Genomic DNA, 24,608 nt, shown 5'->3' with positions numbered 1-24,608 from the left:
TCACCTAATTAAATAGCTGTCTTAAGTACAAGCTGCTTGATCCCTATCAAAGTTTTTTAATAACATGGAAAAGGATTGGTATATAGCATCTTGAATGTGTGTACACCATTTACTCTAATGATTTTATCACTGATTTTAATAATATAGATAGTATTTAAATCTAGAGTAGCTAAATATTATATCTATTACACTCTTATATATACAATTTATACTTTTTTTATGGTAGATATTGTCTAATTTTTTATATTGAATGTCACTTGCAGAAAAATAGGATCTTAAAGATACCACTCAGTTGATTTACTCTTAAAATGTGATGATTATGAGCTTAGAAAAATAATTTATCCTTTATCTGCCACCATTTTAGCCTTATGGTGTATGATTCCATTGATTGCCATATTATTTTTATATAAATCTAGAAATAAGCTTCAATTTTGTAGATAGAGATATATTTTTGGATACTTTTATTAAGAATTTTAATAATCAAAATACTATTGGGAGTTTGTAAGAATTTATTTAAAAATAATTACAATTATTTAATTTACTTTGTTAAGATAAGAATATTTGATGTCAACTAGAGTTATAACAGTTGCTTTGTTTGGAGCTTATATAAAATATATTGCCATTCATAAACCATTTTAATATAACTTTTTTTCTAAAGCAGAAATTATAACCTTTTAAATTTTAATTTGGAAGCTGATATTGATAACTCTATCTGAATAAATAGACTTGGTCAGCTTTTATTTAGAGCTAGTAACTTATATCGTTGATTATGCTGTAATATTGTACATAATAGTTATGGCTTTAAAATTATTTTTCGAAGATAAAAATTCTTTATTTTACAAATTTACAAAATTATTTGCATTAAAATGTCTTCCCAAATCATTTGAAAATGCGTTTAAAATATAAAGAACTAGCTTTAAAACATACCTAAGATGGAAAAAAGTATATAAAAATCTAAATAAAATTATGCTTATGAAATCAAATTAGTTCATAAGCCAAAAAATAAACTAAATTTATAAAGTAAATAGCTCAATAAAGCCAGATTCAATATATTAGCTATCTTAACAATTTACTAGAAGATAATAATTTCCATTAATATCAAATAAAGAATCAGATATTTTAAGTTCCACTTATTTTTAGTAAAAAGGACTGAGTTCATGCTTAGCTTTAAATAATAAAAAATCATTACGTAATTATTAATAAACAATTCAATCATCAAAATATAAATCATAATCTCAAAATTACAAAAAGTAATATAAAAATGAAAATAATATTTGAAAAAATTATTCTAACTTTTAGAAATGTATCATTTTCTGTATTTCTTTGTCTATATAATTGTATTGATGCATCATTTTTATTTTGATAAATTTATTTTATTTCAATTTATCTCTTATTATTGTTATTGATATTGTTAAAAAGCTGGATAACTCTTTGTATTTTATACTATTTACTTTATTCTTAATTTATATTAATTTTTAAAATATTTCATTATGAAACCTTAGGTAGAAAGATGTTTATATACCTATACAAGTTAAAATATAACTTTTTTTAATTTTATTATTTTTTAAAGTTAAAAAAAATTACAAAATTATATTAATAATAATATATTTTCAATTTTAATAAAAATTTTTACTTTTATAATTATTAATTTAAACTTACAATATAGTGAATTTAGATTTTTGGGTAATCACTATCTTTAAAGTTGATAAACAAATTTATTTGTCGGAGTCTTTTTTACTTTAAATTCATCATTTTTCAAAATTTACTATATTTAATTTTATATTATTTATTTAAATTGAATAATTTTTAGGGAAAATGTTAAATACTAGACATAAAAATTTATTGATAGATCTATAACCAAATAAAATAAAATAATAAGGTTTGCTTAAGATGGAGCCTCATCACATACTTCTAAAAATCTGTTGAATTTTTTAATAAATAAACTATATTGATTTAAATCCTACGTCGGAGCCCAGAATTAAACCCAATAGAAATGATTTGGAATGAAATTAAATGATAATAGGAAATTATATAATATTTATGATTAAATGTATATTTTATTTAAAATTTTTATTTTTAAATAATTTTAATGATTTATTAAAACATAATAAATAATTAAAAAACTTATAAAATCTTTTTTTTGAAAGAAATAGCTGAAAACTAAATTAATTTATGAAAATCAAATTAAATACATTTTATACAAAAAAATTTTAATTGTTTTCATATTTATGTTAAAGTAAAAAATTAATTGGCTTGTAAAAAAAATATAAAATATTAAATAAGATACTTTAAAAAAATGGACAAATTCATGATACAAAAAAAATATTAATTTTGGCAAATTTAAAAGGTTTAAAAATTGTTTAATAAATTAAACAGAAAAATTTATTAAACAGAATTAAGGTATTTTGTTTCATTTTCTTTGTAAGAACGTTAAATTAGCTAAAAAATTTAAATAAATAATATAAATTGTATTAGAAGACTTCTTTTTTAGTTTTTCCAAATATTAAATAAATAGTTAAAAAAATTTGGTGAAATTAGTGTTTTGTGAATTTTAAATGCAAAGTTTACATTTTTATTTTTTTACTTGGAGAATCATATTAATTTTACAAACATTAAGTTTTATTTATTTCGACGTTAATTGAAAACCCAATTTTATTTATAAACTTATTTTTATTATTTTAGTTTGTCTTCAATTTTTTATTGTTAAAAATCAAATGATTGGGCAATTTAACCTTAAAGTTTTTTAATTATAATAAATAAATGTTTGATACATTTTTTATTCAAAACTAATAGTCCTTAATGCAATTCTAGCATTAATTTGTTATTTAAAATCAAAACAACTAAAACAATAATCAATCACTAATAATTTAGCCAAAAAAAAGTCAATTAAACTTAGATTAAACCATTTACTATTAAAGACTTAAAAAAAATAATTTATTAAAATAATTATAAAAGTCTTTTATTAATCTAAGCAATAAGTAAAGAAAGATACTCTTCATAAGCTTTATAAATATTAGCGTTATAAGTTATATAATAAATGGGCAATTGTAATTGTAATTGTGATTAGAATAATAGATAGCAGTAAGAGTTAGATATTGTTTAAATGCAAGGAGGACAAAACTTAACAAAAAAAAAATCAGCATTAAAAACTAAAACTAAGACAGTAGAAAATGAAGAAGAAACAAAAGCTGAAATGTAGGCAACTAATTCACATAAAAATATAAAAGAAAGTCCTGCTACAGAGGATGAATAGGATTTAAAAGAAAAGTCAAAGACTAGCGAAAAAAGTTTTAATAAAGATGATGGACAAGGCAGAAGTAGCAATAATGGGAGTAAATAAAATTTAAAAGAGAAAAAAACTACTGAGTAAGAAGGAAATATGGAGTCTTAAAAGAATATTTAATAAATGGAAAGCAATAAATCTCTTAATGAAATTAATGGAGCATATAAAGATTAATAAAGTGAAAATCATAAGAAATTGTCTTCAATGAAAAAGCTATTACTTGAAGACAATTAGCCTGAAGATATGTAGTTACTTTAAGAAACTTTAAATACAGATAAGCGAGTAAAGCTAGATAGAATAAAAATGAAATAAGGAGCTTGGTATGAAGGTGAATGGAGAAATGGCTTGCGTGATGGATAAGGAAAGCATTAATGGCCAGATGGGAGTTACTATGAAGGAGAGTGGAAAGAAGATAAAGCAAACGGTAATGGAAAGCTTGTGCATATAGATGGCGATATTTATGAAGGTGAATGGTAAAATGATATGGCAAATGGCTAAGGAACATACTACCATAAAGAAGGAGCTAAATATGTAGGAAGCTGGAAAAATGATTTATAAAATGGATATGGAGTAGAAACTTGGCCAGATGGTGCTCGCTATGAGGGTAATTATTTAAAAGGTAAAATAAATGGATAAGGAACTCTATATTTTGCAGATGGTAGCAAGTATGTTGGAGAATTTAAAGAAAATGAAATATCAGGATATGGAGAGTATTATTGGAAAGACGGAAAAATATATAAAGGTTAATGGAAAAATAATAAAATGAATGGACAGTAATATATTACAGATTTTTTATATAAAAATAAGATAATTGATGAATTTTATTTAATCTACTTAACTAATAATTAAAAGAGGAGAAACAGTTTGGCCAGATAATAGAAGATATAAAGGTTAATATTTAGATGATAAAAAGCATGGATATGGATTATTTGAGTGGGGAAATAATAAAAAGTATGAGGGGCAATGGCTTCACGGAAAATAACATGGAAAAGGTAAATAAAATATTTTTTTTTAATTTTTGCAATAATGAATAAAAATTGTTTTTCTTAAATAAAATTAAAAAATCATGCTGAAAAGTTATTGAGTAAATTTTTAAAAAAAGAAGATAATTTTGAAATTTTTTATCATTTAAGCTGGAAATATTCATTAAAAAAACTAAAATAAATTTTACAGCAAAAAAAACCAAAAATATTGAATAATTTTAAAATATTATTTTTAATAAGTGTTTTCAAATATTAGTAAATTGCAAATAATTTAGATCATTCAAAATAATTTAAAATAAACAGATAATTAATAAATTCTTACTTCTATATGGTCATTTATATTGTTTCTTTAATTAGGTACAATTACAATCGATGGAGATTCAAAAGAAGGAATTTGGGATCATGGGAAAAGAGCTGTTTGGATAACAAATGAATGAAAAAAAAGATAACTAAAAGGATTATAAAATAATTTTCTATAAAAAGTAAATAAACTAAATATGCTAAGCGAATTCCTACTATAAAATTTATAAAAATTAACAAATTAAATAATGCAAGCTAATAAATAATAAATAAAAAAGATAAGGGACTCATTATATCAATATAAAAATTTCATCTGAATTATAACCAAATTACATATAATATTCTATTTATTTTTGTATATATGAATTGTTTATTATCATGTCTATAAGTTGAAGTGGAACTTCTTAAATTAAGATTAAAATTCATAATTTGTCTTCATTTTTAAGTTTAAAATGTTTTTGTATTTATTATAAAAGCATTTAATTGAATTTTTTACTAACTTGCATCAAAGGAGAATTTGAAAGTTTTTGCAAGAAAAAAAGCCAAAAAGGAAAAGGAAGAAAAAATATAGTGTTTTATTAGATAAAAATCTTTTCAAAATAAATGATTCATTAATTAATTAATTCTTAGATAGAATGGTAATTAAAATAAAAAAATTAAAAAATTAAAAAATTGAAAAATTTATTATCAATTAAAAAATTTACAAATCAAAATAAGAAGAAAAAAGGAAAAGAAAATCAATTATTTTATTTAATTTTCAGATTAAGCAAAAAAATCAAATAACACATTCAAAATAATCAACACTTAAAAAATGAAACTAAAAAGATTCTTACTTAGGTACTATCCTCCAGGAATTATTTTGGAGTATGTTAGATCAAATGGAGAAATGGAGTAAAAGTCTATTGATCTCTTAAACCTCTCCAATGAGTATCTCATTAGTTTTTTTTAATAAAATTTACATTATTTTCAAGTTCAAACTTGCCAATTAAGTCATAAAAACCAGTTCGATTTGCAATTGATTATTAATCTCCTTCTCATTTTTTTTTATTCAATTAAATTATAGTTTTTTCTTTTAAAAATCGCTTATTGAATTTATCTTGTAAAATATAGCATTGATGTAGATTAGTTAGTAAATGAAATAGTTATGGAAGAACCTATGATCACTCCAAATAGAAAGCCTTAAATTAAATAGTTAATTAGCAGTAAGAAATTATTCATTTTCTAAAAAATTAATTTGACTTAAATGCAATACAGAAGTTATAGCTTAGTAAAATTTGATGGAAAAAAAGTGGAAAATAAAATAAATGAGCATTCCATATTTATAAAAAAGAAGAACAAAAAGCAAGTTAAAAAAAGATATTCATACAGTTTTTATACAAAGTGTATTATTAATATAACAATTACAGCAAGATGATTTGAGGAAAGCCATAAAACTGATTCAAAATAAAATAAAATAATTTAAAAAATATTAATTTTTTAGGATAAGCATTTCAATAAGATATTATAAGCATAAAAATAGAATAAATTTAAATTTTACAAAGATGAAAACAAATTTGATTGCTAATTTGAAAATTAAAAAAACTTTTATCAATTATTTAAATTTTATAAAAAAAAAAAGAGTTGATTGATAAAATTGAATCAAAGAAGAACTAACATTTTTCGTTGTATAAAACTTTAAAGGCTCACGTACTTCCTCTTACAAACTGTGCTTTCAATAAAAATGGTGATAGGTAAAGATATTTAGATAAAACTTATTTTATTGATAATCAAAAATTAAAAATGATTTTTTGTAAAATCTTATATATTTTCTTTCTTAAATAAGATTTATAACTGGTTCATATGACAGAACATGCAAAATTTGGGACACTGAAACTGGAGAAGAAAAATTTACACTTGAAGGACACAAAAATGTTGTTTACTGTATTGCTTTTAATAATCCCTTTGGGTATGCAAATTTTAAAAATTAATTATAGATTAAATAATGCAAATTTAAAGATTATTAAAACAAAATATTGATTATTTTTAATATTTAATAAAGTGATAAGGTAGTAACAGGTTCATTTGATAAAACTGCAAAAGTATATTTAATTCTTAATATTACTAGCTCTTTATAATAATGTTTATTTAAAAGATTTGGGACGCAAATACAGGTTAATGCTTAAATACTTTATATGGTCATTAATATGAAATCGTTTGTTTATCTTTTGATCCCCAAGCTACAGTAGTTGCTACTGGTTCTATGGTATTTATATCAGTAAAAAAAGCAAATTATTTATTTTTTTAAATTTAATTTAGGATCAAACTGCAAAATTATGGGATGTAGAAACAGGAAAAGAATTTGCTACATTAAAAGGACATACAGGAGAAATTGTCTCCCTTAATTTTAATGCTGATGGTGATAAACTTTTAACCGGTTCTTTCGATAGAACTGCTATGGTAAATATTTAAATCGATATAGATTGTTTAATTAAATATTAATAAAATAAAGATTTGGGATGTTAGATCAGGAGAATGTATTCATGTTTTAGATGAGCATGTTGGTGAAATTTCAAGCACTTAATTTGAGTTTACTGGAGAACTTTGTGCCACTGGTTCTATAGATAAGTAAAAAAAAAAATTTATTACTATTATTTTAATATTTTTCTTTTTTAGAACTTGCAAAATCTGGGATATCAATACTGGTAAATGTATAGAAACACTTATGGGTCACGTTGATGAAGTAATTAATTAATATTTAATATTATTTTTTAAACACCTTTTGAATTTTTTTAATTAATTCTAAAAAGGTATTAGATATTGCTTTTAATTCAACTGGTACAAGATTAGTTACTGCAAGTGCTGATAGTACTGCTAGAGTTTATAATGTTCATAATGGAGCATGTATGAGTCTATTAACAGGTAAAAAATAATTTTAATTTTTAATATTAATAATAAAATTTATAAAATTAAACTTAGGACATGAAGGTGAAATTTCCAAGGTTTCATTTAATCCTTAAGGAACTAAAATTATTACTGCAGGTTTAGATTGCACTGCTAGAATTTGGGGTACTGAAACAGGAGAATGCTTATAAGTTTTAGAAGGACATACTGATGAAATATTTTCATGTTCATTCAACTATGAAGGAGATATAATTATTACAGGTAAAATAATGAAATAAAGTTTGATTGTTGAATATAAAAATATAATAATTTAATTATTAAATTATAAATAGGCTCTAAAGATAATACATGCAAGATTTGGAAAGATGAGTTATTACATAAACCTCCTACAAATTGAGAGTATCTCTGAAATAAAATATATAATTAAAAAGTTAAACATCTTAATAAAATTATAATAATAGCGATATCTAAACAAAGACCTAAATAGGAAATTAATTAGCAATTTATTTTAAATAAACAACTTAAAAAAATTAGAAAAGAAATAGTTGTTATTGATAAATATGCAAAATTTATTAAGACAAAATGCAATAAAATAAAAATATATTAAAAATGTAGCGATTTGTTTTTAAGGACAGATTTGCTATTTATTATTGCTTCTTAATTATACACTATAATTATTTCTCTAGAATTTTCAATTAAATAAAGCTAGATGTCTGAAGAATAATAATATGTTTAGAAAAATCATACTTATTTAGAAGAATTTTAATAATTAATTTATCTGTTATACACTTTATTGCATTCTTTTCTCAAAACTATAATTAATTTATATAAATAATTTCTTAAAAAATTTGATTCATTTTTAAATTAAATATTTATTTATCTAGCTCAGATCAGCTCATTTATATTTATCTTCATGCATTCTTTACCAATTAATTAATTTTCAAAAAAAATTTATCTGAAGATTGCTAATGGTTAAAATAAATATAAAAAAAATTCCTTTTAAAAATTTAAAAAAACAAAATTTATGTAAGTTTCCAAATATCATTTTATTGATAGGAAATTGTTTTTAGAATAATTTCAAAAATCTAAATTTAAAAAATTAAATTAACTCTGAGAAATAGGCGCTTAATGAATATTAATTTGTTTTTTGATTAAGTAGAAATTGATTAATGTTCCTATTTATTACAATCTAATATATATTTATAGGATTAAAAATTATATAGTTAAGATACCAAATTTTTTACAATTTATTTATTTAGAAGTTTATAATAGCATAAACCATAAAATTTGACAAACAAAAATGGAAGATGAAGAATTTATAAATCCAAATTTTATTGTTACATAAAAAATTAATTAAATTGGTAAAGTTTTAAATGAATTAAAGGAAAAATAGTCAGACTTATTGATCAATAATTTAACTAATTCGCAAAATGCTTCTGACTATGTCAAATTAGAACTTATAAAGCAGCAAGCTGATTAAGATGTCAGAAACTTTTCTCAATAAATATAAATTATACAAGAAGAAAATAAAGATAGAGTTTTGTTTATTAGAAAGCCTATTTCATCCTTTAATTATTAGCCAGAAAATGAGAAAAAATATAAGCAACCAACAATTCAATGTTAGGTAAGTATATTTTTTTATTTTTAAACTTTTAGATGCAAGTTTTTCTAAAGAATTAGAATAGTTTTAGATTTATATTTGAGCAAAAGATAATAGATTTATCAAAAATAATATAAAATTTTTAGAATTTTAATTTATTTTTTAAAGGTGTAAAAATTAGAAAATACTTATAAAGATTTGTACTTTGGTTCTGATCTAATTTCCGAATGCCTTAAAGAAGAGCAAGAATCACTACCTCTTACTAAACGTAGATCAAATGGAAGTGTCTTAATTCAAAAGGATGCTAATTCTTATGAATATGTATACACAAATTATTAAACTAATTGCTTATAAGGAGTTTAGTTTAATTTGAATAGAAACTTGCTTAGTAATCACTACAGTATTGATATTACAAATTAAATAGAGTATAATCCTTTAAAGAAATCTTCAGCAATTCTAGGTTTAAATAAGATTTTAATAGGTATTTTGCATATTTTATAATTTAATGAAGTTATTGCCAATTAATTTTTGCAATTTTTAAAACTAAAAAGATGAAAATGAATATTTACAAGTAAGATCAATCTATAATTTACACTTTCTTAAAATGAATGATAAAAAGAAATTAAGTTTTAAAGGAGTAGAGTCCAATTTCTTTTAGGACTTTGATGGAAATAGTAAAGAATTGCTTGACTCAGCTTAAAGCACATTTTTCGAAGAAGAACTTTATGTGTTAGCAGAAGGAAATTCCTTATTTAAAACAACTGATTTAGGAAAAACTAATTAACATTTTCATTTGAAAAATTTGAAATCTAATATTGAATCAATCGACACATCCTATCATCCAAGCATTTTATATTTATAAATGACTGATTGTATTGGATAGTTTGATTTTCGCTAAAATAACCCTCGAATTATTCATTAAGTTCCTACTAAAAAAGTACCTTTACACAGAATTTATGCTTTAAAAAACTTAGAAGAAAATTATTTCATGGTTAGCACAACATAACATTTTAAAATATATGACATTAGATGCACAAATTATCCAGTATTTTCAGTAATGCATGGATCAGATGAATGCCCTCCAACAATTATAAATATATATCCTAATAAGAATGATAATTTAGAAGATAATAGTGAAGAGGATGATGCCGTTGAAACTCTGCTAATGTAAGATGGTTCAATGAGACTCTCAAAATAAAGAGGAACTGAAAAGATTATTGTTAGTTACTCTCCATATAAAAAAAGTGATATTACTTACATGAGATGGAATAAAGGAAGTACATTACTGGAAAGTCTTTATGAAAAGAAAAGCTAGGCATATGACTAATAAAATCTTTACACTCCTAAAAATTCTCAAAAAAGAGATTTATAAAAAAATAATTATTTCAAAGACGAAAAATCATAATATTCTGATGATAATAATAAATACATGTTTAGCTAAAGTAAAGGTAGCGATTTTAACTTCTAATACTTAAGCTAAAAAGAAAGAAAAGGGTATGACAACTCTTACTCAAATAATGATGAAAGTTTAGGAAGTTATAAAGAAAGCAGTGGTATTAATATAAAAGATAATAACAATGACAGCATCAGTGAAGAGGGAAATAAGAATCTCTAAAAGCATCACATTTTAGGAAGAGAAAATAAAGGAGAAAGATTATGCTTTAGCTAAGAAGTTAAGAATCTCTTTTAGCCAAAAAGTATTTTGGCTAGCTCTTAAATATCAGATACATTAAAGATTAGAGGAGTGAGTATTGCATTTTTTGATGACCAAGAAAAATTTATTTGTATATAAAACGACTCAAAAGGAGGTGTTTAAACATAAATTTTTTCTAAAAGGAGCGATGATAGCCCACTAACAAGTACCTTTGTCCCAATAAAAGCTAAGAGTTCATAGACAAGCTCTTTAGTTGATATTAGCAAAAGTGACCCACAACTTAATTCAATTTCTGATTTATAAGTCATGAAATTATTTGAATTACCTGATATTTCTGATAATTATTCTACTAAAGGCGATCTTATTACAGAGCCAGTAAGATTAAGCAAATAAAAAAAAAAGTAAGTTAATATGTATCCATATTTTAACTTCCTTTAGGATTAAGTTAAAACAATTAAAGAATAAAATGTTGAAGAAATAAATAGGTTTATTAATATTCAAAAAGAAAAAAAGTAAAAGTTTTAATAATAACAATCTGCAAAATCTGGTATTGAAACTTTGGTAAACTCTTAGCTTAGTGCTATAAATGTGGCAGAAACTGTATCAAATGATCAAATAAAAGAAACAATAATGGAATAAAATAATCTTTTAAGTGTGTATCACGACAAATATTCTTACCCTGAATTTCGTAAAAACATGAAATATAACACCAAAAATGTTATTACTAATAAAATAATTGAAGTATTGGGAGATTATTGGGATTGAATGAAAATAAATTACCATTTTGAAAGATAAAATGCAATGAAAATTAAACAAACAAAAAACAAACACTTACTAATATCCTTTAATAAACTAAAAAAATAATTAAAATATTTTTTAATTCAAGAATTATTTGAAAAGTAAATTTGAATTTTTCTTTATTTTACCATTGATTATAAAATTTATTACTTTTAAAATAATTAACTGAATTTGTTTAAAACACTGTTTTTATATTTTATTCTGTTAAGTGAAATTTATCAATAATAATGTTTGAGTAAAGTAATTAAATTTTGAATTATTTTAGAATGTTTATGAAATTAATATGATCTACTGGATTAATCTATTTGAAAAAAATTCAAAAAAATAAAAAAACAAAATTATAAATTTACTAATTTCATTTAAATAAATAGATATTAAATTATGAAATGTTATGAACGTCTCTTTTGATTTTGCATTAACTTTTTATTTAAAAATGCCAAATTTAGATTCGTTTTTTACTTGTTAGGTTTTGAATTATAGAAGTATGAAGTACTAATTTTAACAGTATACCTTTTAAATATTTTTCTTACAATTTTTCTCACTGGTAATATTTTCTAGCTTTTTGATTTAGCTAATTCACCAACTAAGTAAACAATGTAAAATTTAAAAGGGTTAAATGAATAAAAAAATAATTTTTGATTATTATTCTAATGAATTCTACAATAATTGTTATTAACTGTGTCATATTAAGTGATTTATTTTTTAGATTTTTGTTGAAAGCTTTTGATAAATATCTTTATTTTAGAACTAAATTAAAGCTTTAACGAACACTTATTTTCATAAATCTAAATTTATAAAAATATAATAGTTTATTTGTGGCTAAATGCTTAAATAAATTTAATTACTATAAACACTTCTACAATTTTAAAATATTTTATAAAAATTTCTGTAAATTTTGAAATAAATCTAAAAATTATTAGTTTTAACTACTTTATTTTTAAGGTAAAAAATCCGTCGATTTTATTATGAAAATTTATGAAATTCAATCAAAAATTCTTTAATAAACAAATAAAATTAAAAAATTATCAGTAAATGCATAGCAATTTCAGAGTGCTGAATTGTTTATATCTATCAATTTGTTATGAAAATTTAGGAGAATTACCCTATTAATTTAATTAGATTTAAATATTGATATAGTTTCTTGAATACTGAAGATAACTTAAATATTTTTTAATCTTATTTACTTTATTTAATGGGAAAATAATTAATAATAAAAAATACTCTTTACTTGCTAGCAAATACAATTATTATTTACTGCTTGTTAAGAAAAAATATAATTAAACATCAAACAACTAGAAACATACAAACGTTCCTTATTTGTTTAAATTTTTAATTGAGAGAAAGGATAACAAATTTTTGCATTACAACTCAAAAAACTAAATTTTCAAAAAAAATTATATAATTAAAAAAGTTCAACAGCAAATAAAAAATTAGCTAAGATTTAAGTGAGAGAAAGAGCAAGATATTAATAAAGTCAACTATTTTACAAAGAAAATAAATAATTAAATATAAAAAAATAGATTGGAAAGCTAATTACATTTAATATTTAAAAATTTGTTTTTAACATTCAAAAATGTATCAACCGTTTGCTTAAGGAAGTAATAGGGCATTTTAAAAAACTAGTGGATAAACACAAATTCCATAACAATAATAGCCTATGAATTATCAAAGAGTTTATCCTTCATCTAATTAGTAATAATTTTAAAATGTTCCACCTATCCCAGTGAATTAATAAGTAAAGCCTTCCACTGTTGTGTTACCTTAGTAGTAAGTAAAAAGCTCTACATAACAATAAGCAGCTCCATTATCTGCTTAAAATATGAACAGATAATCTTAATAGGCTTACTTCCCCCAATAGCAATAGCAAAATCTCCCCAGTTAACGATTTTCTCAGTACTCATAATAATAAAAACCACAATAATTTAAAATAGTTAATGGATCTTAATACAGTTCAACTTCAGCTACTAGTCTACAATCCTAACCAAGCTCTTAAATAACTTAAAAAACGCAACCATAGTACTATTAGCCTTAAACGCCTTAACAATTTAGCTCTGTTCCTTCCTAACAAACTTCTAAGACCTCCACCATGTATTAAGGAGTACAAACATACGATCGTAAGCCAATTCCTTAATAAATTTAATTTTAAAATTAGCAAGTCTCTTCAGTTCCAATGACTTATTAGTAGTATGTTGCTTAAAGTAGTGTTTAATAATAGCAATAACTACAACAATAATAATAATAATAATAATAATAAGTTTAAGTTTTAACATTAAATTAAAAGTAAAACAAATTACTAACATCCATACAATAACTTTAGCATTAAATTTAAAGCTTAACTTAGAATTATCAATAAAGGATTTAACAAAGGAAGATGGCAACTGAAGAGCTTAACATTTAAAAAACTAGCTTCAGGTTATAAGTAGAAAATATTTATAACTAATGCAGAAAATTGTCTTCAGAATACCCAACAATCCTTTGTATTGTAACTCGTCTCTCTTCAGGAGATATAGGAATCCGCCGCGCAAATGGTACTAATTAAACTGAAAGAGAAATTAATCATTTAATATCTCTTATTGAAGATATATACTTATAATTTACTCCTTAAAAGCTCGTTTAATAAAGCTTTTTGCCAGTTACTAATTAAAACGATTAACTTGTTAAGGTTAATTAAGGTAGTAATACTAGAGATTCAATAATATCTACAACTACAAACATAAATGTTAAAAAGTCTACTGAAAATTTAAAGACCATAATTGAAGAGAGCAGAGAAAAGCCTGTCTAAGAAAAAGAAAATAGCCATTATTATTCTCCTATTGTTCATGCTTATGCTAGAGGAAGAGATGTGTAAGAAAACTTAAATTAGAGACAAAGAGAAGAGGACTAAGATATTCATTAATATGGTTCTACTTAAAAAGAAAGAATGAATACCTCACCAGATTTAATACAAGTAACTGATCGCGGATACTAAGCTGAGCGCTAATCTTACAGAACAGTAACTTATACTCCATCATAAATTGTATCAAATAGCAAAAACCCATTTACACCTTCATAAACACTCTAAAAATAATTTACATTTAGTGAAGGTGTGCTCAATAGCTAAGCAAAATAGAATGGATCTTACTATACATAAAGAAAAGATTAATAAATTGTTCCTAATTAAATTTAATTTATGAATTAAGAGATAGATAGTGAAAAAGTCAAAAGAGCAAATGCCTAATCTGTTGTTGGAAATACTTTAAAAACATAAGGTCCTACTTCCTAAACACCTCTTTATGCAGATACTTCGAGTCAACAAAGGGTTTCAACTATCCCATAATAGAACTATGTCTATGACTAGTTTAAGTAAGCTCAAGATTTCACTAAGCTCCTCAAAGACACCAACTAATTCAAATTAGAAACTACTAACAAAGACTTGTAAAAGTTAATGGAGGAAGAAAAATATGAATAGGTTTCTGAATATGCCTACTAAACTTTAACTGTTATTGATAGATAAATTATTAATATGAAAGCAACGGTAGAATCTGCATTAGAGTAAACTGAACTAGTCATGACTAAGAATCTTCTATTAGACATAATTGAAAACCTTCGTCAGACTGTTAAGAGTAAAGAAATTGATATCTCCCACCGTGTCATAAACAAAATTTAAAAGAATACAGCTCGTTTATTGAAAGACAAAACAGCATCATACAGTCTGTATCTTTATCTTTAAAAAATAATAAATTACTTGAAAGAAAGAGAGAGTATTTTAAACACATCAATTTAGGCTAATGAAATGAGTTTGCTAAACTAAACTGACCACAGTTTTTGGATGAATACAAAAATAGACAATAATGATCCAAAGCAAATAATGCCTATTATCGAAAATGCCAAAAAAAGTAATAGTGCTGAAACAACTTCATTAAACTTTTAATTCTTTTTAAGAGATAATATGTTACTCGACTTGCCAACTTATGTACCCATGAAAGAGTAAAAGCGTTTAGAGGAAGAAGTGAGATAATCCATTTAGTAAGGAGTAACCAGTTCAACTGTTTAAGCTCCTAACCGCTTTTCCTTTTAACCTAATTAAAATAGTTAATTTAATTAAAATGTCGTATCCAGTGGATTAAAACCCTCATAATTCTAAAGTTAATTAGCTGAATCCTAATTGACAACTTAGTCTATAAATGCTAAATAATTTGGAGTAATCTAACCTCCTGAATACGTTCCTTATAGTTAATCTAAATCATTAGAAAGACCTAAAAGTGCCTAATCTTTGAATGTTTTAGGTTATCGTTCTCCTGTAAGTAACTTGAATCCTACTACTGACTCACTCTATTCAAATAACACTGTTTCTAATATTGGTGTTTCTCCTAATATTCTTTAGACAAACGAGACTAGAGGTAATAAATTTTTGTAAGATTTTGACACTCTTAAAAGATCCGCTTCAATTCCTGCAAGAATGTTTGTATAAGAAGAAAATGTGAAAAAGAGTACTCCAAACAAAGACAAAGTTGATGGAGTACTACTTAACGAGCAATTTGCACATTAAAGAAAATTAATTAAGACTCAATTTACTACTTCCCCAAATAAAACTGTTCCTGTTATAAAACAATCTGAATAAGCTACTGAAAATCATAGCATCTAAAATACTCCTTCTATGGCAGAAAGAAAAATTATATAAATTTAAAAGATTGCTTCTTTCAGTGGTGCTCAAGAGTCAAATAAAAACTCTGACGTCAAGGTAGTCAATCCAAGCAACAACAACAACAATTACTCCATAAGCCATTTAATGACCCCTCCTGGTACTCAAGTTAACAAAATTTTCAATGATGCCTCTTTTGCAGTTCAATCTAGTAATAATACTAGCAATTTGGATAACATCTTAAACAAGTATAAAGTTGTTGATGTAGAAAGAGAAATCCAATAAGGTTAAGTAGTTTAATAAATTAATTAAGTTTAGTCTATTTCACTATCAAATAACAAAGATATTTCAAATAATGAAGCAATTGTTTATTCTCAAATTGAAGTTGCAAGCAAAAAAGAAGATGAAAAAGTTAAAAGATCTCAATTATCTTCTAATGTAGCAGTAAATCCTTCTTCTGTCATTGATAATAACAGAGAAAATAATCCTAACCTTTCAGTAGGAGTAAAAAGACAAGTAAACCTATAATATGAATCTATACTTGAGAAATATATTCCAAATAATAATTAAAAATCACTTGTTTCTAAGTATAGCTTGCCATAGAATACTAGGCCTGCTTTAGAATAAGTTAATCTTTAATCTACTAATTAAAATTATTCAACTTAAAACATATTTAAGAGTCCATCACAGATTAATCATAATGATCCTCTATAATCTGTTTCAGATAAATACAGTATCATAATCAACTAATAATAGGAATCCCTTTAAAGAACTTCTCTCAACTTCAATACTTAGCAGCAACAAAAGAAATTTTATGATTTAGCTCTTAAAGTAAAATCAGAATTCCCAAAAACTCATAAAGCTAATACAGTTCTTGTCAATCAAATGTGGGACTTGGCTCAAGATATCCCTGAGAATTAATGGAGAGATTTCATTCTTCAGTAATGCAATTCTGCTAAATGAAACAGGTATTAGAAATAACATAATTAGTCTTCATATATTTTTATGACTAATTAGGAACTAAGTATGTGATAGAATCTATCTTTACAATTTTATATTATTTAGACAAATATTAATTTGAGTTATATAATGCTAATATATTATTTTAGCTATCATAATATTAAATACATTTATTCGTTATATTAAAATAAATATTCACATATTATTCATATTTGTTGAATTAAATAAAAATTAAACATTTAATTTTTTAACATTTATTTTAACATATTATTTTATTTGAAATGGCTTAACAATCAAAAATTATGAATTTCTGAATAAAATAGATACTGTAAAATATTATGCATGCTTATTTACAATTTGCTATTATAAAAATGATAAATTTATAAAATTTTATTTTATTTTTGTAAATAATATATTTATAAAATGTAATTTTATTTTTGATAATAATAAATTTAAAAAATCATATTAATTCATATTTTTACAAAATATATTAGTTAATACTTCTATCCAAATAGTATTTTTATTAATTTGATTTATTAATAAAATGAAAGGTAAGAAAATAAATTAATTGATAACAAATTTATTTTACAGAGTTTCAAGCAAAATTTAATTTATTAAAAAAAAGAAGAAAAAATTTTAAAATTTGATTGAATTGATTTGTAAAAGTTAATAAAAATAATAAATCATAGCAAATATTAATTTATTAATTATTTTTTAAGAAAACTATAAAAAATCTAGATAATATTGACATATTTAATAGATTAATTATTTAATAATTTTTCTTTAAATTATTTCAAAATTATAATTTATTATTGAATTATCCAATTTAATATTCAATTTTTTTTCATTTAATTTTATTATTTAAATATAAATTTTAAACATTCTATCCTTATTTCTGCTACAATAAATCATAATATATACGAATTTTAATAGTATTTTAAAAAATATAAATTATCTATCCAATAATTTGCTTTAATTTTGTTTTTATCTTTAAATTTTTTGAATGGCTATTTTTTAGTTTAAAAAATAAATTTACATAATGCTTTATTTTTTAAATTAAAGAAGTAATATTATAGGGGAAATTAAGATTTTAAAATAAGTATTTATGTTATTAAAATCATATATTTAAATTCAAAATTTGATTTTCAAGATAAGAATAAATAATTTATAAATATTTCTTGTCAATACTAAGAGGCGCGAAAGTTTTAATAGCGGAATTATTAATTTTTTTAATTTTTATTATTATATTAATTGCGCTCAATTTAAAACTAATTAAATTACATATAAGTTTAATAATATTTGATTATCAATCACTATAAATATTTTTTTAATCAAAAATTATAGTACTATTTTTTTTAAAAATGAGCGGATCTAAAAAATAATAAAAAACTCTTTTCGAAGTATTTAAAGGTAAAGAAAACAATAAAAGTGTGTCTCCTAAACATGTAGATCCTAAAAAATAAAAACTTTTAGCTAAAATAATAAATAAACCGAATTAAAAAATGTAAGAGGAAGAAAAGAACACTATGAGTAAGAAAAAGAATTAAAAAGATGAAATTTTAGATTAAAAAAGAGGTAGAAAACCAAGTAATCCTATAGAAAGTAGAGAACAATCTAATAGCCCGACTCCAATCAAAAACTAAAAAAAGAATAATAAAGCTGCTGATCATGAGGTAGAAAAGAATAAAGAATTCACAGATATATAAAATACCTAACATGTTAAAAAACAATAATTAAAAACCAAAACAAATGAAAATTATGCAAACAAATCAACTAATAATAATAGAGATATAGAAACAGAAGAAGAATTAACTTCTCCTAAAGATGAAATAAAAGCGAAAGGTATTAAAAAATAAAATAGATTAATGAAAATTTCAGAAAAGGTTAAAGCTAATCCAAAGAAACAAAACAAAAAAATACCAATATTGATTTCAGATTAGGAAGATTCAGATGATGAAAGTGAGTAAGGAGAAGTAGAATATGTAGATGATTAAGTTGATAATTTATAATAAAATAAACGAGTTGATTAAATGTTTAAAAATAATTAAAAAAAAATTGAATTCTAATCTAAAGGAAAGAAGGAAGAGCCTGAATAAAAATAAGGAAATAGTTTGCTAGCTTTTTTATAACCATAAGATTTATAATAAGATTTAGAAAATATGAAAATTAATGAGTAGGATAAGTAGGATAAATAAGACGATGAAATAAATGAAGATGAGGAAGAAATAAGGAGATTAGATTAACTTATCAAATTAAAGCAAGAGTCTATTTTGATTTCAGATTCTCCAATTAAAACTAATAATCAAGTAAGATAAAAGGATGAAAATTAAATGGAAATTGAAGAAGCTGTATAATAAGAACAAGAATAAGAGAATAGCATTCAAGAAATATCTGAAGAAGCTTTTGTTCCAAAAAATTTGAAAAATAAAACATTTTACTTTTTAGGATAATTTAAAGAATTTGATATAAAAATAATTAAACTTGCAATTGAAGATAATGAGGGTAAAGTCATTAATAAGGAAAAATAAGGAAAAGATCATTATAATGTTATAGGTAACAAAAATGTTAGTTTTAATGATATGAAAAATATTAAAGAAAAATAATTTCCTTACTAAAATTATGATGATTTTGTCTCATTGGTAGAAAAAACATTGGGTATGAAAATTGAAAATATCATAACCAAATATAAATAAATTTAAGAGAATGGGGAGCCAAAACAAAAAAAAGATACCCCTATATAAAATATAAACTAATAGTAAAAGCAATAAATCTAAACAGCATAAACAGCAGCTTTTTCTTAAAAAGTTAACTAATAAAATTAAAAAACTGACGAAAAGGCAAATAAAAAAATTTAAAATGAGAGCTAATCAAGTTTATCTGGTTTGGCTTCTTTCTTACCTCCTTCTGCATTTATATAATAAGATCCTGAAATCGTTGAAGATTTAAATGAAAATGAATATCATGTTAATGACAAAATGATAAAATCTGAAGCTTACAAAGACTAAAATAGTAAAGATTCTAATTAAGCTGATTCTGAAAAGCAAAATATGTCGAATTCAGTACCATTTTTTACAAAAAAGGACCTTAAAAAACCTTAAACTAAAGCTATTTGTAAAATAGATGAAGAACCTTAAATTATAAATGAAATAAATAAATAAGAAAGCATGGAAGTTGAAGTCGAATATGTAAAGAAAATCAAAAATACTTAAAAACCCTTCATGGATCATCATCAAGCATAACTCAATAAAAAAAAATAAAATCAAGAAAACAGTATTCATTCCCTTTGGACTCATAAGTATGCTCCATAAGAATTAAATGATTGTGTAGGTAACGAAGCTTAAATTAAAAAATTAGAAAACTGGCTAGTTAATTGGGAAAATGTTGTGGTTCATAAGTAAAAAGTTCAAGGAAATTGGAAGGAAAATCCAGGTTCTCGTGCTTGCTTAATTTCAGGGCCACCAGGTATAGGTAAAACATCTACAGTAAGATTGCTAGCCTAAAAATACAACATGAATATAATTGAATGGAATGCTTCAGATGTTAGAAATAAGAATGCTATTGAAACTATCATCAACCCTCTTAAAGATAATACAGTAATGAATTATTTTGTTCATATATTAAAATTTTAATTTAATTAACTATCAATTAAATGTAGGTTTTAAACTTTAAACATGAAGTATCTTCTTAAAGATCTATCATTTTAATGGATGAAGTCGATGGTATGTCTTCAGGCGATATAGGTGGTAATTAAGCTTTGATGAAAATTATAAAAGAGACCAAAAATCCTATTTTCTGTGTTTGTAATGATAGATACAGCCAAAAGTTGCGTTCTTTAGCAAGTATTTGCTTTGATGTGAGATTCTATAAGCCAAACAAAGGACAAATTGCTAAAAGATTGCTCGAAGTTTGCAGAAAAGAAGGTTTAAAATCTGAGCTTAACCATTTAGAATTTTTAGCTGAAAGTGTGAATAATGATATCAGACAAGCTTTAAACTTGCTTTAGATGTAGTCTAAAAAATCAAAAGATATAAGTTTTAAGAGTCTAGTATAAGGACTAAGTAGTTTCAAAAAAGATGATCAAGTATCAATGAGTGCTTTTGAAGTAAAATATTCAAATTTAGAATAAAATATTAGAAATGTATTAAAATAACATATTTTAAAATATAAAAAAAGGCTGCAAAAATTTTGATGACAAAGGTTGAATTTGATAGAAAGAAATAAATATCTTAAAAAGTCGATTTATTCTTTTTAGATTATGAATTGGTGCCAATGCTAATTCATGAAAATTACTTATCTACCTTTTAATCTAAAGAGTATAATAGAACTAGTGTGCAAGAACTCGAAAGAATAGCTGATGCAACCTGTGCTATGGCTGAGAGTGATTTACTATAAGACTCTATTAGATCTGGTGGAAATTGGTCTTTGCTACAAAATGTTGGTTTTTTGACATCAGTGTATGTTCCACAATAGGTTTGTAGTAAATGCAATACTTATCCTCAAATGACTTAGCATTTAGGAAAATTCTCTTCACAGCGTAAAACATCTAGATTAATAAGATAACTTCGTATGCAACTAGCATAAAACATAAGTGGTAATCGCTAAGCAGTCTAATTTGATTACATTAATCCTTTAATGGAACTTATTTTATACTAGTTAGAAAATAATGGAAAGCAGGGAGTTGATAATGTGATTAGCATAATGGAGGAATACAATATAACTCCTGATTTGCTTAAAGAGCATTTTATTACAGTCCCATATAAGTCAGACTTCGAATAAAGATTAAAGGATATTCCTACAACAATTAAAACTAATTTAACTAAAACATACAACAAAAGATTCAAAGATGATGTAAAGCCTGATAAGAAAACTAAAAAAAGTGAAGATGAAGAGCATCATGTAAAATACGATGATGTGTTAGGTGAAATAGATGAAGTTGAGATTGATGAAGAAGAATAAGAAGACCAGCAATAATAATAATAAAAAGAAGATGAAGAAACAAAAAATAACATTAAAGAAAGTAAATAGAGCAAAGAGACTCAAAAAAAATCTGACATAAATAAATAATAATTAGAGGAGGAAAAGAAAGCTCAAACAATTAAAAGTACAAAAACTTCAACAAAAGAAGTTAAAAGTTAACCTGAATAAAAAAATAATTTAAAATCATTCTTTTTAAAAAATAAAAAATGACTAATTTATATTTATTTATATTTACAAACGAATTTGCTTTAAATTAAAATTTTAATATGAATAAATTCAATAATTTTTTTTCAAAAAAATAAAAGCCAATAATTGTTATTTTAATCATTTTAAAAATAAAACAAACAATAAAAATATTTATTTTTTTAAACACCACTCACAATAAAAAAGGAAACATTTTTTTTTTAAGATAATTTTAAATTATGGATTTTAGAGCTTATTTTATTTTAAAAATAATTTTAAATATAAATTTTTTAAAATTTAAAAGTATTTAAAATATACCAATTGGTTAAAAATAAAATAATCATTTTATTTTATATAAATTTTATTGTTAAACTTAATTTTTAACTATGAACTTTATTTTTATTATTTTGACTTTAAAACTAATTATTTCTTTTAATTTTACCATTTTGTAAAAACTTATAAAAATATGAGGAAATATTTAAAGTAGAATTTAAATTTCAAAATTAATATCTGTTGATTTTAGTTCAAAGAAAAACTTTGGTTTAAATATTTTAAATCCATTTTAATTTGTCATAATTGAAATTAATGAAAGTGGCAAATGAGATTCTCTAAAAATGACTGAAAATGTTTAGAAGAGTATTGATTTTAAATTAATTAGAATAACAATATGAATAATTAGTAAAAAAACACTAATAAAATATTGCTTTTCTAGGGCTAGATAGTATTAAATAATGGTAATGGGATTATATGAGAAAGGGTGAAATTATACAAAATAAAAAAGGATATACAAAGGTATACAGATTTTGAATGTTTTAAGGGGAGAAAAAAGAGGAAATTAAACACATAAGAAAAAAAGCATAGAGTCAAAAAAAGGCATATAAATTAAGAAAAATAAAATAATCTAAGTAAAGAAAAAACATTAAAAAAAAAATTATCAAAGTAAAAAATGGGTAGAGTTAGAACTAAAACTGTTAAGAGAGCCGCCAAGAGCTTGATTGAACATTACTACAGCAAGTTAACCAACGATTTCCACTTCAATAAGAAGATCCTTTCCGAAGTCGCTCAAGTCCCCTCCAAGAGACTTAGAAACAAGATCGCTGGTTTCGCTACTCACTTGATGAAGAGAATCCAAAAGGGTCCCGTCAGAGGTATTTCTCTCAAGGTCTAAGAAGAAGAAAGAGAAAGAAGACTTGACTACGTCCCCGAAAAGTCTATTATTGATATTGAAAAGGTTACCATTGATAACGAAACCAAGGAAATGCTCAAAAAGCTTGGTTACTAAAACATCCCTGGTCTTGTTAGCGCTTCCGCTCCTGCCAACAAGAAGAGAGGATAATGAAAGATACTTTATATAGTATATGACAATATATAGCACAACATACTATTTAAAAAATAAAAGCCTTATAACCTATTTTGAAATTAGTAGTATATATAGCGTGTTCATTAACTATTACAGTATTACTAATTTATTTAAAATTATATTTCTTTCTATTTTATTCCTTATTCTATTAATCTTGCTTACTAGCCATAACATCATCTCAAAATATAAAACCATTTAGTTTAATTTAGCTCTCTTAATATTAATAAATTAAAAAATTTAATGCAAATCAGAGAGAAAAATAGGTTAAAAACTATAAATTGTCTTAAGCTATGCATTTCAAATAAAAGTTTTAGTGCGATTCGTTCTTTATTAGACCGTTATTTGCTAATAAAAAAAGGTATTTAGGCTTATATACTTGACTTTGAATTGTTTCCAACTTCTAATAATATCCGTATACTAAACATATAAATTTTAGCATATAGGAAGATACAGATTTATTAAAAGCAAAAATAACTAAAAGTAAATTTATGGGCCAATACCTAACTAAAATAAATATTTTGAAAGCAAAATGAAAGACATTTATAGGATTTATAAAGTAGAAATAGAATCTTATGATTAGATAATAATTGCAGATTTTGCATACAATTCACTAAAACAATTTATTCTTTAAAAGTATCATTAATAATTAAGAGAGAGTCAACAAAAGCAGAAATAATTTTATTTGTTATTTTAGATCTGAAAGATATTTATAACAAACATTTACAATAAAAATTACTTTCTTATACAAACATAAATTTTGAATGATAAAATATTTTAAATATTCATTTGTTGAAAAACTTTAATTACTATTTATTTATTTTTTTAAATGATTGAATCAATAAAGATTATTTGCCAAAATTAAACATAGCGAATTTAAACGCCAATAAGATAAGTAGAATCAATCAAATTTAAGAAATCTTCCAATAAATAATTAATATTTAGTAGAAAAGCTAACTCATCCATTTAAATTTTCTTTTTTATATAATAGCGAAAGTAAATCTGAAAAGCA

General features: G+C 23.1%; 7 protein-coding genes across 7 annotated transcripts; all 7 read left to right on the top strand. All coding sequences in view use genetic code 6, as the record gives it.

The window, feature by feature from the left end:
• Positions 1-3,037: 3,037 nt before the first annotated feature.
• TTHERM_00762940 (MORN motif protein) lies at positions 3,038-4,703 on the top strand (the record flags this gene model as incomplete). Its single annotated transcript, XM_001025352.2, has 3 exons — positions 3,038-4,056; positions 4,136-4,275; positions 4,624-4,703. 3 exons carry the CDS (start codon positions 3,038-3,040, stop codon positions 4,701-4,703), a joined length of 1,239 nt encoding a protein of 412 aa, XP_001025352.2.
• A 674-nt stretch (positions 4,704-5,377) lies between these two features.
• TTHERM_00762930 (outer row dynein assembly-like protein) lies at positions 5,378-7,843 on the top strand (the record flags this gene model as incomplete). Its single annotated transcript, XM_001025351.3, has 12 exons — positions 5,378-5,493; positions 5,677-5,768; positions 6,185-6,296; positions 6,389-6,511; positions 6,605-6,644; positions 6,698-6,808; positions 6,862-7,002; positions 7,055-7,170; positions 7,219-7,285; positions 7,353-7,464; positions 7,522-7,707; positions 7,779-7,843. The coding sequence occupies 12 exons, from the start codon at positions 5,378-5,380 to the stop codon at positions 7,841-7,843; spliced, it is 1,281 nt and encodes a 426-aa protein (XP_001025351.2).
• Positions 7,844-8,746: 903 nt separating this feature from the next.
• Positions 8,747-11,465, top strand: TTHERM_00762920 (hypothetical protein; the record flags this gene model as incomplete). The annotated part of the gene is made up of 3 exons (XM_001025350.2): positions 8,747-9,070; positions 9,215-9,527; positions 9,598-11,465. The coding sequence occupies 3 exons, from the start codon at positions 8,747-8,749 to the stop codon at positions 11,463-11,465; spliced, it is 2,505 nt and encodes an 834-aa protein (XP_001025350.2).
• A 1,606-nt stretch (positions 11,466-13,071) lies between these two features.
• TTHERM_00762910 (hypothetical protein) lies at positions 13,072-17,082 on the top strand (the record flags this gene model as incomplete). Its single annotated transcript, XM_001025349.2, has 1 exon — positions 13,072-17,082. One exon carries the CDS (start codon positions 13,072-13,074, stop codon positions 17,080-17,082), a length of 4,011 nt encoding a protein of 1,336 aa, XP_001025349.2.
• A 1,358-nt stretch (positions 17,083-18,440) lies between these two features.
• On the top strand, positions 18,441-22,266 carry TTHERM_00762900 (AAA family ATPase; the record flags this gene model as incomplete). Its single annotated transcript, XM_001025348.3, has 3 exons — positions 18,441-20,672; positions 20,735-21,181; positions 21,253-22,266. 3 exons carry the CDS (start codon positions 18,441-18,443, stop codon positions 22,264-22,266), a joined length of 3,693 nt encoding a protein of 1,230 aa, XP_001025348.2.
• A 919-nt stretch (positions 22,267-23,185) lies between these two features.
• TTHERM_00762890 (40S ribosomal protein S17) lies at positions 23,186-23,578 on the top strand (the record flags this gene model as incomplete). Its single annotated transcript, XM_001025347.3, has 1 exon — positions 23,186-23,578. One exon carries the CDS (start codon positions 23,186-23,188, stop codon positions 23,576-23,578), a length of 393 nt encoding a protein of 130 aa, XP_001025347.1.
• Positions 23,579-23,597: 19 nt separating this feature from the next.
• Positions 23,598-24,299, top strand: TTHERM_000762881 (transmembrane protein, putative; the record flags this gene model as incomplete). The annotated part of the gene is made up of 1 exon (XM_012800396.1): positions 23,598-24,299. The coding sequence occupies one exon, from the start codon at positions 23,598-23,600 to the stop codon at positions 24,297-24,299; it is 702 nt and encodes a 233-aa protein (XP_012655850.1).
• Between the last annotated feature and the right edge of the window lie 309 nt (positions 24,300-24,608).

The sequence above is a fragment of the Tetrahymena thermophila genome (genome assembly GCF_000189635.1).
Source record: "Tetrahymena thermophila SB210 genomic scaffold scf_8254284, whole genome shotgun sequence".
Lineage (NCBI taxonomy): Eukaryota > Ciliophora > Oligohymenophorea > Hymenostomatida > Tetrahymenidae > Tetrahymena > Tetrahymena thermophila.
This window is presented reverse-complemented; position numbering and strand designations above follow the sequence as displayed.